The sequence below is a fragment of the Sorex fumeus genome, unplaced genomic scaffold (genome assembly GCF_029834395.1).
Source record: "Sorex fumeus unplaced genomic scaffold, SorFum_2.1 ptg000008l, whole genome shotgun sequence".
NCBI lineage: Eukaryota > Metazoa > Chordata > Mammalia > Eulipotyphla > Soricidae > Sorex > Sorex fumeus.
In genome coordinates this window covers 87078316-87091523 of record NW_026606065.1, presented here as the reverse complement: position 1 = coordinate 87091523, position 13208 = coordinate 87078316, and the positions used below count along the sequence as shown (strand labels likewise).

Genomic DNA, 13208 nt, shown 5'->3' with positions numbered 1-13208 from the left:
GGTTGTGTTGGTCATATTGGTTTTACTTGGCTGTGTTGGTCATATTGAATTTACTTTGTTGTGCTTCATTTCTGAGAGAGCCACTGCTCATGCAGAAAATCAACAAGATCCCTGGTACCTTTCCTGGAAACAGCTCAAGTCTCTGCCATTCTCCAGTCCTCTTTCCCTCCCTCCCTGCAAAGATACCTGACAGTTCACTACTCACAATACCAACACACAGTACTGGGCCCCAGGAAGGGCTCTGATTCTCTTCCCACACAGGTAGGATCCACAAAAACCTATCCATCCTAGGTTACAGTAAGTAATAGGGAAACTTCTTGTATGTCTATAGAGTAAAGACCCCTTTCTTTCACCTCTGACCTCAAGAGTAACATCTCTGGGGTAATATTCCACCTCCTAACAAGGTTCCCTCAACTTTAGAAGACCAAACAAGGTGAGAGCAAAGTGAGAGGAAGAATAGAACCTCTCGCACTCTGTTCTAGGAAAGAAGCGGCATGTTTCATTGGCTGGCTGCTGGGACTGATGGCCTAACAGGCCTGTCTTTGCTGGCTTCAGTGTCCTAGAAGGCTAAAGCGAAATGAAAGAAAAGAACACGCTACATCACCTAAGATTCGTAGCAGAGGGAAGTCAGGGGTTTGTGTTCTGAGACATTTAGGAGATACAACTCATTGACTGTTCATGAAGAAGCTGGAGACAAGCGCAGAAAAGAATGGGTAAGAAACCAAAGAGAGATTTTTCTGACTTTTTAAAAATTCTTTTCAACCCAATGGGAAAAATTACATTCTCAGTTAAGAGTTGCTAAATAATAAACCATTCTAAGATTAGAGTCATAACTAGTGAACATAAAGTGGAATAGCGTATTTACATAGTTTTTTAAAAATGAAAAATAACAATTTGCAAACTTCCTCCAGCACACACACAAAATCAGATTTAACATTTAACAATGTAGACAGCAGTCTTCAGGGTGATTAGTCATAGTACTAGGGTGTGGGCAGTAATCAGGCTCCTCCTCCCAGTGGTTAGCGGGGCTCCATCGCCAGAGTTTCCTCTTTCCGCTCAGCACACACTAAAATGTGTGTTTGCTGGTGGAGGAAGCAGTTGGAAAGCTTGTGCAGCTATTCTGAGGGAACCTCAGCCTCAGAATTGGCAGAAAACTCCACTTTTTCCAACTTCTCTTTATGTTGAGGAATTAGGCAAAGCAACATTTGTCTGTGTGACTCTTAATTCTCAGAGCTCTTTCTCTTTTCCATGTTATTCCATTTGTCCACACGAGACAGCTGACGCTCAATGATATATCCATCCTTGCCAAAATTTGACTTGGCAATCAGGAAGCCGCTCTCCTCAAGTGTCTAGAAAGACGGATTTCATTTCATTTGGCACCAAAGAGGTATGAGGCACCCAATAAAGCTGGGAAAACCTAATAAAAACAAACGTTGAAAATGTTATTTATTTTACCACACCACCCTCCCGAGTGGATAATTAATTCATTTGGGAAACTGAATATACCCTTGGTTCCAAGAACTTTATGTGCCTCGCCATGATTGCATCTGTACCAGCGCTGACCTCTCTGGGGCTGATCTATAGCTTCGTTTCAGAACCTGCTTTATGAACGAAGATACCAACAGTGAGGTGGGCGTTTCCCCAGTAAAATGAAGGGGGTTGCTTTTGACAAGAAAACTTCAAATAGTCTGTACTGAGATGACTCATCTTTTTGCAGAACTGTGAATTACCCCCCATTATCATTAAGAATGGAGAAAATAGAAGAGAGAGAGAACAAGGGGGAATGCCCTGCCACAGAGGCACAGTGGGATGGGGGGATGGGGGTGGGAGGGATCCTGAGACCCGTGGTGGTGGTGGAGGGTGGGCACTGGTGGAGGAATGGGTACTTGATCATTGTATAACTGAAACCCAAGCACAAAAATTTATAAGTCTATAACTGTACCTCATGGTGTTTCACTAATAAAAAAATTTTAAAGGTAAAGGTAAAGGCCCTCCCGTTGATCGTCGATTTGCTCGAGCAGGCCCAGTAACGTCTCCATTGGAGACTTTGTTGTTACTGTGTCTGGCATATCAAATACTCTCGGTAGCTTGCCGGGCTCTCCGAAAAAAATTTTAAAAATTAAAAAAATATATTAAAAAAAAGAGAATGGAGAAGACATGGGATCTCAATCCTCCCTCCCTTCCTCCCTCCCTTTCTCCCTCCTTTCTTCTTCCCTCCTTCCCTCCCTCCCTGCCTCTTCCTCCCTCCCTCCCTCCCTCTCCTTCCCTCCCTTCCTCTCCCTCTCTCCCTTGTTTACATGTGCTGAAGAAAGAAATGAAAAGAGAAATTTAATTTGGGCAGATGAATTTATCTCTCAGGATAGAACATCACAATATTATGGAAGGCAACAAAGATCCGAGCTGCTCAGAAAATATTTATTTTCCTACTATGGTGACCCCCACACACACAAAATTTATTTCAAAATCACATTTTGATGTAAGTTACACACAAAATGTAACCATAACTTAACACTTTCCAGGCATTGGGATTGTTAGTCCATAAAAAGTACACTAAAGCCAAAACAAAATGGTGAATTTTGTATAAATGGCTGGCTCAGGGAAGTACTTTACAAAAATACTTCTCAATCACAGAGAAAATGAACTCCTTGAAATGAACAGGAAATAATTTTAGACAATAAGAGTGTCCTATGATTAAGTGGGAGACATTTATTCTCTTGCTTGTTGGGTCCAGTATAGGCTAAAGCTGCCTGGAAGAGTCAGAGCCAGGTTCTGTTTCTCTCCATCTTTCAATCTTTGTGTTTTAAAAATGAAAGATTACTCTATTTTCCCTTAAAAATATGCTCTAAAGTACCAGAGATAAAGCTCAGTATTAGAATATATGCCTTGCCAGCTCAGATAGAGAAGAGAACACCAAATAAAGGGTGTTGGGAGGATCCTCCCAGGACAAGAGAAGCATGCTGAAAGTAGACTATAGACCAAACATGATTGCCACTCAATGCCTCTTTTGCAAACCACAGCACCCAAAAGGAGAAAGGGAACAAATGGGAATGCCCTGCCACAGAGGCAGGGTGGGATGGGGGGATGGAGGGTGGGAGGGATACTGGGATCCGTGGTGGTGAAAAATGGGCACTGGTGGAGGGATGGGTATTAGATCATTGTATAATTGAAACCCAAGCACAAAAATTTGTAAGTCTACAACTGTACCTCATGGTGTCTCACTAATAAAAATTAAAAAAAAAAAGAATATATGCCTTGCATGTGTGAGACTCATATTTGATGGGGTTCAAATATGGTTTGAACTATGGAAACACATGCAAGGGCGATTAAAGATCACCCTAAAAGCCTCTATCCATCTCAGAGAGCCTGGCAAGCTATCCGTGGCATATTCGATATGACAAAACCAGTAAATACAATGGGTCTCATTCCCCTGACCCTGAAAGAGCCACCAATACGGCAGCGTTAAGAAGGATGAGGAAGGAGAGGCTGATAAAATCTCAAGGCCAAACTAGGCTGCCAAAACGAAGAAGGAAAAAATGACTGTCTGCACTTTCAATGCACATATGCTGGCATTGGATGCATTTATCGAGGACCTGATGGTGCAAACGCCAAATATCAAGTATGACATCATTGGTCTGACCGAGACAAGAAGGCACCAATCACATAATGCCATTTTCAATACTGGAGAAGAACTGTTCCTCGGAACATGCAACCTAAGAGGCGTTGGTGGTGTCAGTTTCCTTGTCAACACTATCTTGGCCATGAGCATTGATTCATTCGAATGCCTAACAACCTGAATTGGATAATTACACTTGAATAGATGTGGCTCACTGCCGGCAGTTTCTAGCTTTGTTGTCTATGTACCAACATCTAATTATGATGAAGGAGAAATTGAAAAGTTCTACATGGAGCTGGAGAAGTTCTATAAAGAAGACCACACCTTCTACAAGATCATTGTCTGTGATTTTAATGCCAAGATAGGACTGCGATGATCAGGTGAAGAACTCCACATCTGGATCCATGGCCTAGAATGGAACAAACAGGGTGACCAAGACCATCCATGGTAACTCACAGTTCCAGAAGGTCAAATCTAAATGTAGGACATGGGAGTCTCCCGGTGGACGGTTCCACAATGAAATTGACCACATCATATTCAATCCATGGTTTTGTCTGACTGATGTCGCTGTTGTCCCAAAATTCCAAACAGGATAGGGCCACCATGTCCTTCATGCAAAATTCTGCTTCACGGAGCAGGGAGAAAGGGCTGCAAAATTTAAGAAGAGAACTCCCAGACCGACCACCAACGGGGAGCTCTTTGACACTATTGCGGCAACATGGGAAGTTGCCGTCGTTGACAACATTGATGAAGAATATGATCAACTGGTTCAGCGCCTCCAAGATTGTGTGAGGAATGCCGAGAGAAAGATAGCCACAAAAAAAAATAAGCCTGTCTTCGAAAACTCTCGAACCCTTTTGCCAACGTGGCTTGGCACAAGCCTCAGGCAACTGCAAGTGAACATCTGAGCTCACAAAGCAGTGTAGAGAAGCGATAAAGGAAGACCTCAAAGAGAAAAAAGCAGCAGTGCTGGTATATATGGCAGAAGCCAGGAAAAGCATTTGCAACGCCCACCTGTCCTTCGCCAACTACAAGACCAAGATAACTGTCTTCCGACATCCTGATGGATCTATCACATATTCCAGAAGGGAAATTGAGAAGATTATCCATGACTTCTACTAGAATCTCTTCGATAGCCACGTCCACCTGCCCACATACCAAATTCCGCAGGATGGATATGTCGGTTCCAATGTTCTCCCTTCCGAAATCCAACATGCCATTATGTAGGTAAAGAAGCAAACAGCACCCAGCCCAGACAAGGTCAGACCCGAACACCTGAAGAACCTGCCGTCAGTATTTATCAATACACTGACTCGGCTCTTCACATGCTATCTGTCTGAATGCAAGGATCTGTTCCAGTGGAAAACCAGCAGGACTGTACTACTGTACAAGAAGGGAGACATCCACGACATTGGCAACTATTGCCCCATCTTCCTTTTGTCTGTCATCTACAAGCTGTTCACTTGAGTCATCCTGAATAGGATTGGCAGAACACTAGATGAAGGATAACCATGTGAGCAAGCTGGGTTCTGAAAAGGATTCAGCACCATCAACCATATCCACATGGTAACCAAGCTCATTGAGGTTTCTCCAGAGTTCAAGATGCTGCTCTGTCTAATGTTCATTGATTTAAAGACAGCCTTTGATTCTGTTGAGACTGAAGTGGTCATCGAAGCCCTAGCCAAACAGGGAGTTGAAACCCAATACATCAGGATCCTCCATGAGCTGTATTGTGTATTCACTACCAGGATCTCACCATTCTACAAGGAAGTGATCATTCATGTCAAGAGAGGGGTTCGACAGGGTGATACCATTTCACCGAAACTCTTCAGTGCCACAATCGAGAACATCATGCAACGACTGGAATGGGAAGGAATGGGAGTGAAGATAGATGCCATCAGTGAAGAAGTGAAGATAGATGGGAGTGAAGATAGATGCCATCAGTGAAGCGGAGGTGGTGTAGTTGCTGCAACTACACCACCTCCGCTTCACTGATGGCATAGTTCTAATAACACCAAACAACAGCCAAGTGGCACAAATGCTGGCCGACTTCGACTGTGAGTGTGGAAAGGTCAGACTACAGCTGAATCTCACAAAGACAATGTTTATGAGAAACGGTCTTGTTCCAGATGTTCCATTCGTTCTCAATGGAATGAACATCTCTGAATGCAACAGTTATGTATACCTAGGTCGAGAACTCAACATGACAAATGATCTGGTACCTGAGTTGTGCAGGAGGAAGAGAGCAGCTTGGAACGCCTTCAAAAGCGTCGAAGAAATAGCCAAGAGGATGAAGAACCTCCAGCTCCTGGCACATCGCTTTGATTCCACTGTTCTTCCTGCATTAACATATGCCTCAGAGACCTGGGCCCTATGAAAACAGGATGAGAACGCTATTTGGGTCTCCCAAAGGGATATCAAAAGAGCTATGCTTGGAGTATCATGCTTCACTCAAGAGAGAGAAAGAATGTGGAGTTCCGCGCCTCCTCCAGATGGAACCCCAGTGACCAGGAGCCTCTACAAGCATAGCTTGAGTATGTGGGACCCAGGACTTTTCCTCCAAACTGCCGGGACCTTCCCGGCTCCCAGGTAACCTCTGATTCTGGAAGTCATGCCCACAACCAACCCCCCAGCGCCATCTTTACAGCACACAGCCGCAGAGAAGAAAGGCTGCGGGGGGGCTCCACAGCTCCCAGAGAATGCACCAGGTCCCAAAAAGAGTCGAGATCACCAGGAATTCCCAGATGGGGTAGGTGCTGCATCCCGCCTCCTCCAGATGGAACCCCAGTGACCAGGAGCCTCTACAAGCATAACTCGAGTATGCGGGAACCAGGACTTTTCCTCTAAACCACGCGGTCACTTATGCGGCCGTGCGACATCTCCCTATATACAAAGTGATCAATGGAAAGTAAATCATCCAACGTTTCTCCCTGAAAATTCTGAAAATCAGGCTAAACTCTTATACAAACCACAACACCCATTAGGAGAGAGAGAACAAAAGGGAATGCCCTGCCACAGAGACAGGGTGGGTTGGGGGGGTTGGAGGTGGAAGGGATACTGGGATCTGCGGTGGTGGGAAATGGTCACTGGTGGAGGGATGGGTATTCAAAATAAATAAATAAATTTAAAAAAATTTTTTAAAAAAAGAATGCGGAGTTCTGACCTCCATCAATGATCAAGAATCAGGGACGCTGTCTCATTTGCCAAGACATGGAAAATCAGACGGACTGGACATGTAATGCGATTTGGAGAGGACCACTGGACTAAAGTCGTTACTGACTGGATTCCAGGGGACGTCAAAAGACCGCCTGGTGCCCCCCTACAAGATGGTCAGACTTCTTTGTCAAGATCTGGAATGATCGGTTTGAGGCTCTTCGTGTTTCTGGAGTGAGCTGACGCCATTGGGCTACACTAGCACTCGACAGGGATGAATGGAGACATTTCTGGCACCCACTCGAACAAGTTGATGAATAACGGGATGTCAAGTGATCAAGTGTGAGACTCTAGGTTTGATTCCCCAGCACACAAAAGACAAAAATCCATCCTCTTTGGACAGATTACATGGGGTAGGTGAGGGGGTGGTGTCTGTTCCAGGAGTGCTGGAAGTTGGGCCACACCCAGCTGTGCTCAGGGTTTATTCTGGCTCAGACCAAACTCAGGGTCTTGCACAAGTTTGTTGTTTGTGTGTGTGTTGTGTGCTTGTGTAGGGAGGGTGAGAGAGGAGAGAGGGAGAGAGGACAGAGGAGAGAAAGAGAGAGAGAGGAGAGAGAGAGAGAGAGAGAGAGAGAGAGAGAGAGAGAGAGAGAGAGCTTGTTTGGGCCATACCAGCCATACCTGCACTCAGGGCCTGGTTTACTGGGTAGCCCTTCACAAATATCTCCAAGTGAGTGAGATATAAACTGAACCTTGAATACTGAGAAGGAACTGACCTGGTCAAGAGTCCAAGGAACCAAGGAAAAACCTTCTAGGCTGGGGAAACATGCAGGAAAGTTGTGAGGTGGGAAAAGAAGTCATAATGCTCCAGGGGAAAGGTGGTTGACCAAGAGCATGTATTCAACATTAGCCCCTAGTTTGAGTTTGTTAACAACATTTGTTAGTTAAAAAATGAAGATGCTTTTTAGGTTAGAAGAAAAGCCAGTCTTTGTTTCCTTAAGAAGTTTCTCCCTGCATTTCTTTTTTAGGTGATCTTTTTAATATAGCTTAAAATCAGAAAAAAAAATTTTTTATAGTTACTTTGTTTCTTCCCCCCTTCCCTCACCCCCTTTTTGGGTCCTTGGACAACACCGGGCAATGCTCAGGGGTCACTCCTGGATCCTCGCTTAGTAATTACTCTCAGTGGTGCTGGGGGACCATACGGGATGCTGGGGATCAAACCCTGGTTGGCCACATGTAAGGCCTGCTGTACCATCACTCCAGCCCCATCTTTTTTTTAAAATTTCGAATACCCATCCCTCCACCAGTGCTCATTTCCCACCACCACGGAACCCAGTATCCCTCCCACCCCCATACCCCCCATCCCACCCTGCCTCTGTGGCAGGGTATTCCCCTCTGTTCTCTCTGTCCTTTTGAGTGTTGTGGTTTGCAAAAGAGTTAAGCCTAATTTTCAGGGAGAAACGTTGGATGATTTACTTTCCATTGGTCACTTTGTATATATAAGGAGATGTCATGCGGCCGCTTATGCGGCTGCGCGGTTTGGAAAAAATGTTCTGGTTCCCACATGCCCGAGCTATGCTTGTAGAGACTCATGGTCACCGGGGTTCCATCTGGAGAAGGTGGGATGCAGCACCTACCCCTTCTGGGACCTCCCGGTGAGATCAGCTCTGTTTGGGACCTGGAGCATTCTCCAGGAGCTGTGGTGCCCTCCAGCGGTGTTCGTCTTTGTTGCTGTGTGCTGTAAAGATGGCGCTGGGGGGCATTTTTTTTTTAATTAAAATTTTTTTGGTTTGCTTTTGGCCATACCAGGAGATGCTCAGAAGCTACTGACTGCTCTGTGCTCTGGGGTTTCTCCTGACTGTGTTCAGGGGACCACGTTGTGTTGGGAATCAAACCCAGGCCTCCTACACACAAAGTATGTGTTCTGCATGTTGAGCAAAACACATATCTCTCCAGATAATATTTTAAAAGATAAAATTTTGAGGGGGCATGGCTACAATTCAAACTTAGGGTCTCACATATGCATGGCGAGTGTTCCACCCCTAAGCTAAATCTCTGGTCCTTAAAAAAAAATCTTTCCTTAAAATTATTTTTTGTGATACTATTATTCTACTTAGCTATATTATTTCTGTCGTTATACGTGGTTATAGTGATTTGTCAAATATCAAAGATTAGATATTTGCATATATTTTGAAGGAGACAGCGAACTTTTTGTTTGTTAATTTGGGAAGGGGCATTCCCCACAGTGCTTGAACTTTCTCTGGTTCTGTGCTCAAGGATCATTCCAGGCAGTGCTCAAGGGATCATTGTGGTGCCAGGGATTGAACTCAGGCTGACTGCATGCAAGACAAGCACCTTAATTTCTGTACTATCTTTCCAGCCTGCCAAAAGAATAAATTTTAAGGGGCTGGAGCGATAGCAAAGCGAGTAGGGTGCTTGCCTTGCACGTGGCTGACCCGGGTTTGATTCCCAGCATCCCATGTGGTGCCCTGAGCACCGCCAGGATTAATTCCTGAGTGCAGAGCATCACATCGCCAGGTGTGATGCTCAAAAAGAAAAAAAAATTAAGCTGAGATGAGAAGAAAAACATAATTTAGATAGCAAATATTAAAAAGACTCAAATGAGCAAGAACGATATCAGTGATCTGAGCATTCATATATACTACATTAGAGAGAAGCCATCCACGCAAAATGCATCTTGATTTAGAACAAGTCTTACACTGCTTCTGGAACCTCCAGCACACAGCACTGCACTGAATCCTCAGGTCATAAAAATACTGATTCACACCTCAAGCTGAAGGTCATAAGCTCTTTTATGGATTTATTTTCCATGTACACAGTTTCTTTTACCCTCTCTTCCTCTCTTTCCAAGAAACCTAATGCAGTTTCTTGTATTTACTTATCTCTCTAAATGGCAGTTTTGTGTGGTTTGGTTTTTTTTAATTTTATCTTTGCAATTTTGTTTTTCTGTTCTTTGGGACATGTGGCTACTTTTGCTTTTAGGACCTTTGTTTTTGAAAACAAGAATGGAGAAAAAAATAACTGCATTAGTAACTGCTAGTAGACCTGAGATAACGTTACCTTAGTTCCCTGTTTGTTTTTGGATCCACAAATAATAATGGTTGGGATTTTCTGTGTATTGGGGGGCCACACCCAGTGCTCAGTATCATTTCTGGTTGTATTTGGGAGATCACACATGGTCTTGGGGATTTGAGTGGGGTCCATCTACCTGCAAAGCAAGTGCCTTAATCCCTGTACTATTTCTCTGCCTCCTGTTAGGATCTTCTTTATCTGACACTAGGACAGAAATGTGATAAATTTGGTATGTTAAAATGTAAAACATTTGCTCGAGTGGGCCCAGTAATGTCTCCATTGGAGACTTTGTTGTTACTGTGTTTGGCATATAGCTTGCCAGGCTCTCCAAAAATGTAAAACATTAAGGTTACATAATAAAATAAGTCTGGGCACCAAACATAGTATCAGAAAATAAATGCACTGATCAAATTAGCTAATATATGTGAGTTTTCATCATCCGTGGTTCACCTGTATTAAATAAAGTGGAACGATTAAATAAAAGAGAGGTTGTAAAAACATACAACTTAAATTCCACAGTAATATGAGCTGAGATAAAAGTTCTGTTGTGGACTTTTTTTCATATTACTACTATCATTACCATAATTTATTGATACCTATGATCATATCAGGAATTTTATCTCTAGTCTTTCTAAATGTTCCATCCTGTAGGTATTATCTCTCTTCTCCAGAGGAGGGAACTAAGGCCGAAAGATTTTGAAGATCATAACAAAGACCAAAAACTGTTCATTCCACCTGTGCACAAGGGAACCTTCCTCATATAAACCCTGCCCCCTCAAGTTTGACTTATTATTATCATGGTATGTTAAGAATTTAACATTTTGTATTGTGCTATCATAGTATGTAAAAAATGCAGACTCCATGAAGTGTAGTATAAGGCTTTGAAAAGCAAAAAAATGTTGGGCGTAGGGGGAAATTTTTGTAATGCAAAACAAAAATAATGATAGAAGTCTATAAAAATTATCGAACTATTTTCTATGACTATAGTTCTTTTTTTAGAGAGCTAGCATTGTGCCCATTTTATTTTTTGTTGTGTTTTACCTTTTACATTTATTTTTACATTTTGGCTTTGAGGTTTTTTGTTTTTTTTTTTGTCACAGTTCACTGTGCTGAGGCTTACTCATGGCTCTGGGCTCAAGGATCACTCCTGGCTGGTTTGGGGAATGCAACTAAGGTCTGCTGCATGCCAGGAAAAGTGTCTTACCCTCTGTACTGTTTCTCCAGGCCCAGATTGTGCCCATTTTGAAGCAAGTTAACTGGTGTCGGGAGAGTGGCATACAAGCAGACCAGCTGCAAGGTTCATCTTGTCCCAACATGAGCACTGCCCCAGCACCTCTGAGTGTAGTCCTGAGGGTCCCAGCACCTCTGTCCTCTCTCCCTCCTTTTTTTTTTCTTCCACTTACCTGAAGCATTAACAAGTTAAGTTGTTCTCTAAGTGCAGGTCTAAGCTGCAAAAACACAACAGGATTGCTTTATGTCTAATATTCGATTTCACATCCCAAGAGTAATCATGCCCTTCGAGATTTAGATCTTAACATTAGATTTAATGTTTCTGTCATCCCATCACAACTACCAGTTACACATGTTTGCACTGCCCTGTAGTTTGTATGAGCCCAGAGAGAGCCATCAAGTGTTTACCAGCCAAGTTTACAGGCCCAGTATCAGCCCCCAAAGCTGCCCTGTTAATCCTTTTCATACTTGTCTCTACTGAAAATAAGCTCACAGGGACATCACTTTTCATGAACTGAAATGAAAGCGGTTTCAGATCAAAGTGGCATAATTCATCTAATAAATTATGATTAGGAGTGGCAGGCAGGATAGAAAAAAGTCTGTGCAAATCAGTCATAGCAAAAAAAAAAAAAGCAGAAAAAGAGACCAAATTTCACATCTTCATATCGCTTTAAAACAAACAAGCGCTGACATTCACCAAATCATATACTCCTGGCTATGAACGTTTAACACAAACCCTCTGTTCATGAACGGAAATTTCTCTAATACATAATGTAACAGTGTGTGTGTGTGGGGGGGGATTTTAGACAATAGGTGGGGTAATACAAAATAGACATGTAAACGGGACTAACGCCGCCAAATGAGAATCGGGGCAAAAAACAAAACAAAACAAAACAAAAAAAACGCTGGAGGGAGAGGGAACTCAGCCTCTCGCCAGAACCGGGCAAGACAAAGCCCAGTCCCAGCAGGCACTGCGGCCGGAACTACACATCCCAGCATGCCGAGCGCGGACCGGCTGGCAGCCGGACTACAATTCCCGACATGCTCTGCCGACAGCACGTCGGCGCGCCTCGGCATCCGGCGGAGGCGCCGCGGGGTGGGCTGGGGGTGGGGAGGGCGGTGGTCTCAGGTGTGCCGAAGTAGGTCCCGTCTTCTCCCGTTCGGCGTTCCCGTCTGTAGCGGCAAGGGTCGGGCGCCGTCGGCCACTCGGGCGTGTTCGGACGCGTGGGCCCCGCCCGGCCGCGCTTCCTGGCTGGTCCCATCGGGCCCCGGCGCAGCCCCCGGCCGAGGCGGGGCGGGGGGGGCGCGGGCGGGTCTTCGGGCCCCTCCCGAGCCAATGGGCGTCAGAGCGACTCTCCGGTCCCCATGACAACGAGGCCGCGCCCAGGGGGACCAGCCGCCCATTGGGCGGAATCTTTCGAGAAGGCTCGAGAAGGAGGAAGCGGAAGTGGCACGTGGAGGGGCCGGTGGAGGCGCCGGGGAGTAAATGCCGCAGATTCTGGAAAGTTCTCATCCGAGCGCTACATAAGGCCTTGGGCCCTCCCCCTCCGGGTCGGGCTCGAGCACCGCGCCGGGGAGCCGAGCGGCGAGCACGTCCCGCGGATCCGCCTGCGGCCGCCGAGCGCCCCCTCCGCTCCCGCGGCACCCCCAGCTCGGGCGAGCCCCCCCTGCCCCCGGGCGGCGCCGGAGCGAGCAGCCTTGGCCCCGCGTCGCGGCGCCCAGCGAGAGCGGCCCGAGCCCGCGGCGCACTCGGCACTCGGCGCACGGGAGGCGGACGAGCGAGCCGGCCATGTCGGTGGTGGGGCTGGACGTGGGCTCGCAGAGCTGCTACATCGCCGTGGCCCGCGCCGGCGGCATCGAGACCATCGCCAACGAGTTCAGCGACCGGTGCACCCCGTAAGTGGCGACCCCGCGGCCGGGCGGGCTGCCGGCCGGAGGGCTCGGGGCGAGGGGGAAGCTCGGCGGGGGTCCTGGGGGCCGGGTCTCCCGCCCCTGGCTGGCAGGCAGCCCCCGGAGAGCCGCGGCGCCGGGCGGGCGACTGCGGGAGGTGCGGGGCGCCGCTCCCGGGGCTCGGGGATGCCGCGGCGTGCTTGCCCCCCGCGGGGATCGCGCGCACGGC

The 13208-nt window shown here is 46.2% G+C and overlaps 1 protein-coding gene across 3 annotated transcripts in view; it reads left to right on the top strand.

Annotated features, from left to right (window-relative positions):
* Positions 1–12300: 12300 nt before the first annotated feature.
* The window catches only part of HSPH1 (heat shock protein family H (Hsp110) member 1), a 28704-nt gene continuing 27796 nt past the window's right edge, over positions 12301–13208 (top strand). For 2 of the 3 annotated variants that reach the window (XM_056109249.1, XM_056109240.1), the window contains exon 1: positions 12828–12985. In XM_056109249.1, the coding sequence (XP_055965224.1) occupies positions 12879–12985 (107 nt within the window). In that variant the 5' untranslated portion in view covers positions 12828–12878. Of the gene's footprint in view, positions 12595–12827; positions 12986–13208 lie in introns of those variants that run through there. The other variant, XM_056109258.1, reaches the window with a different exon arrangement.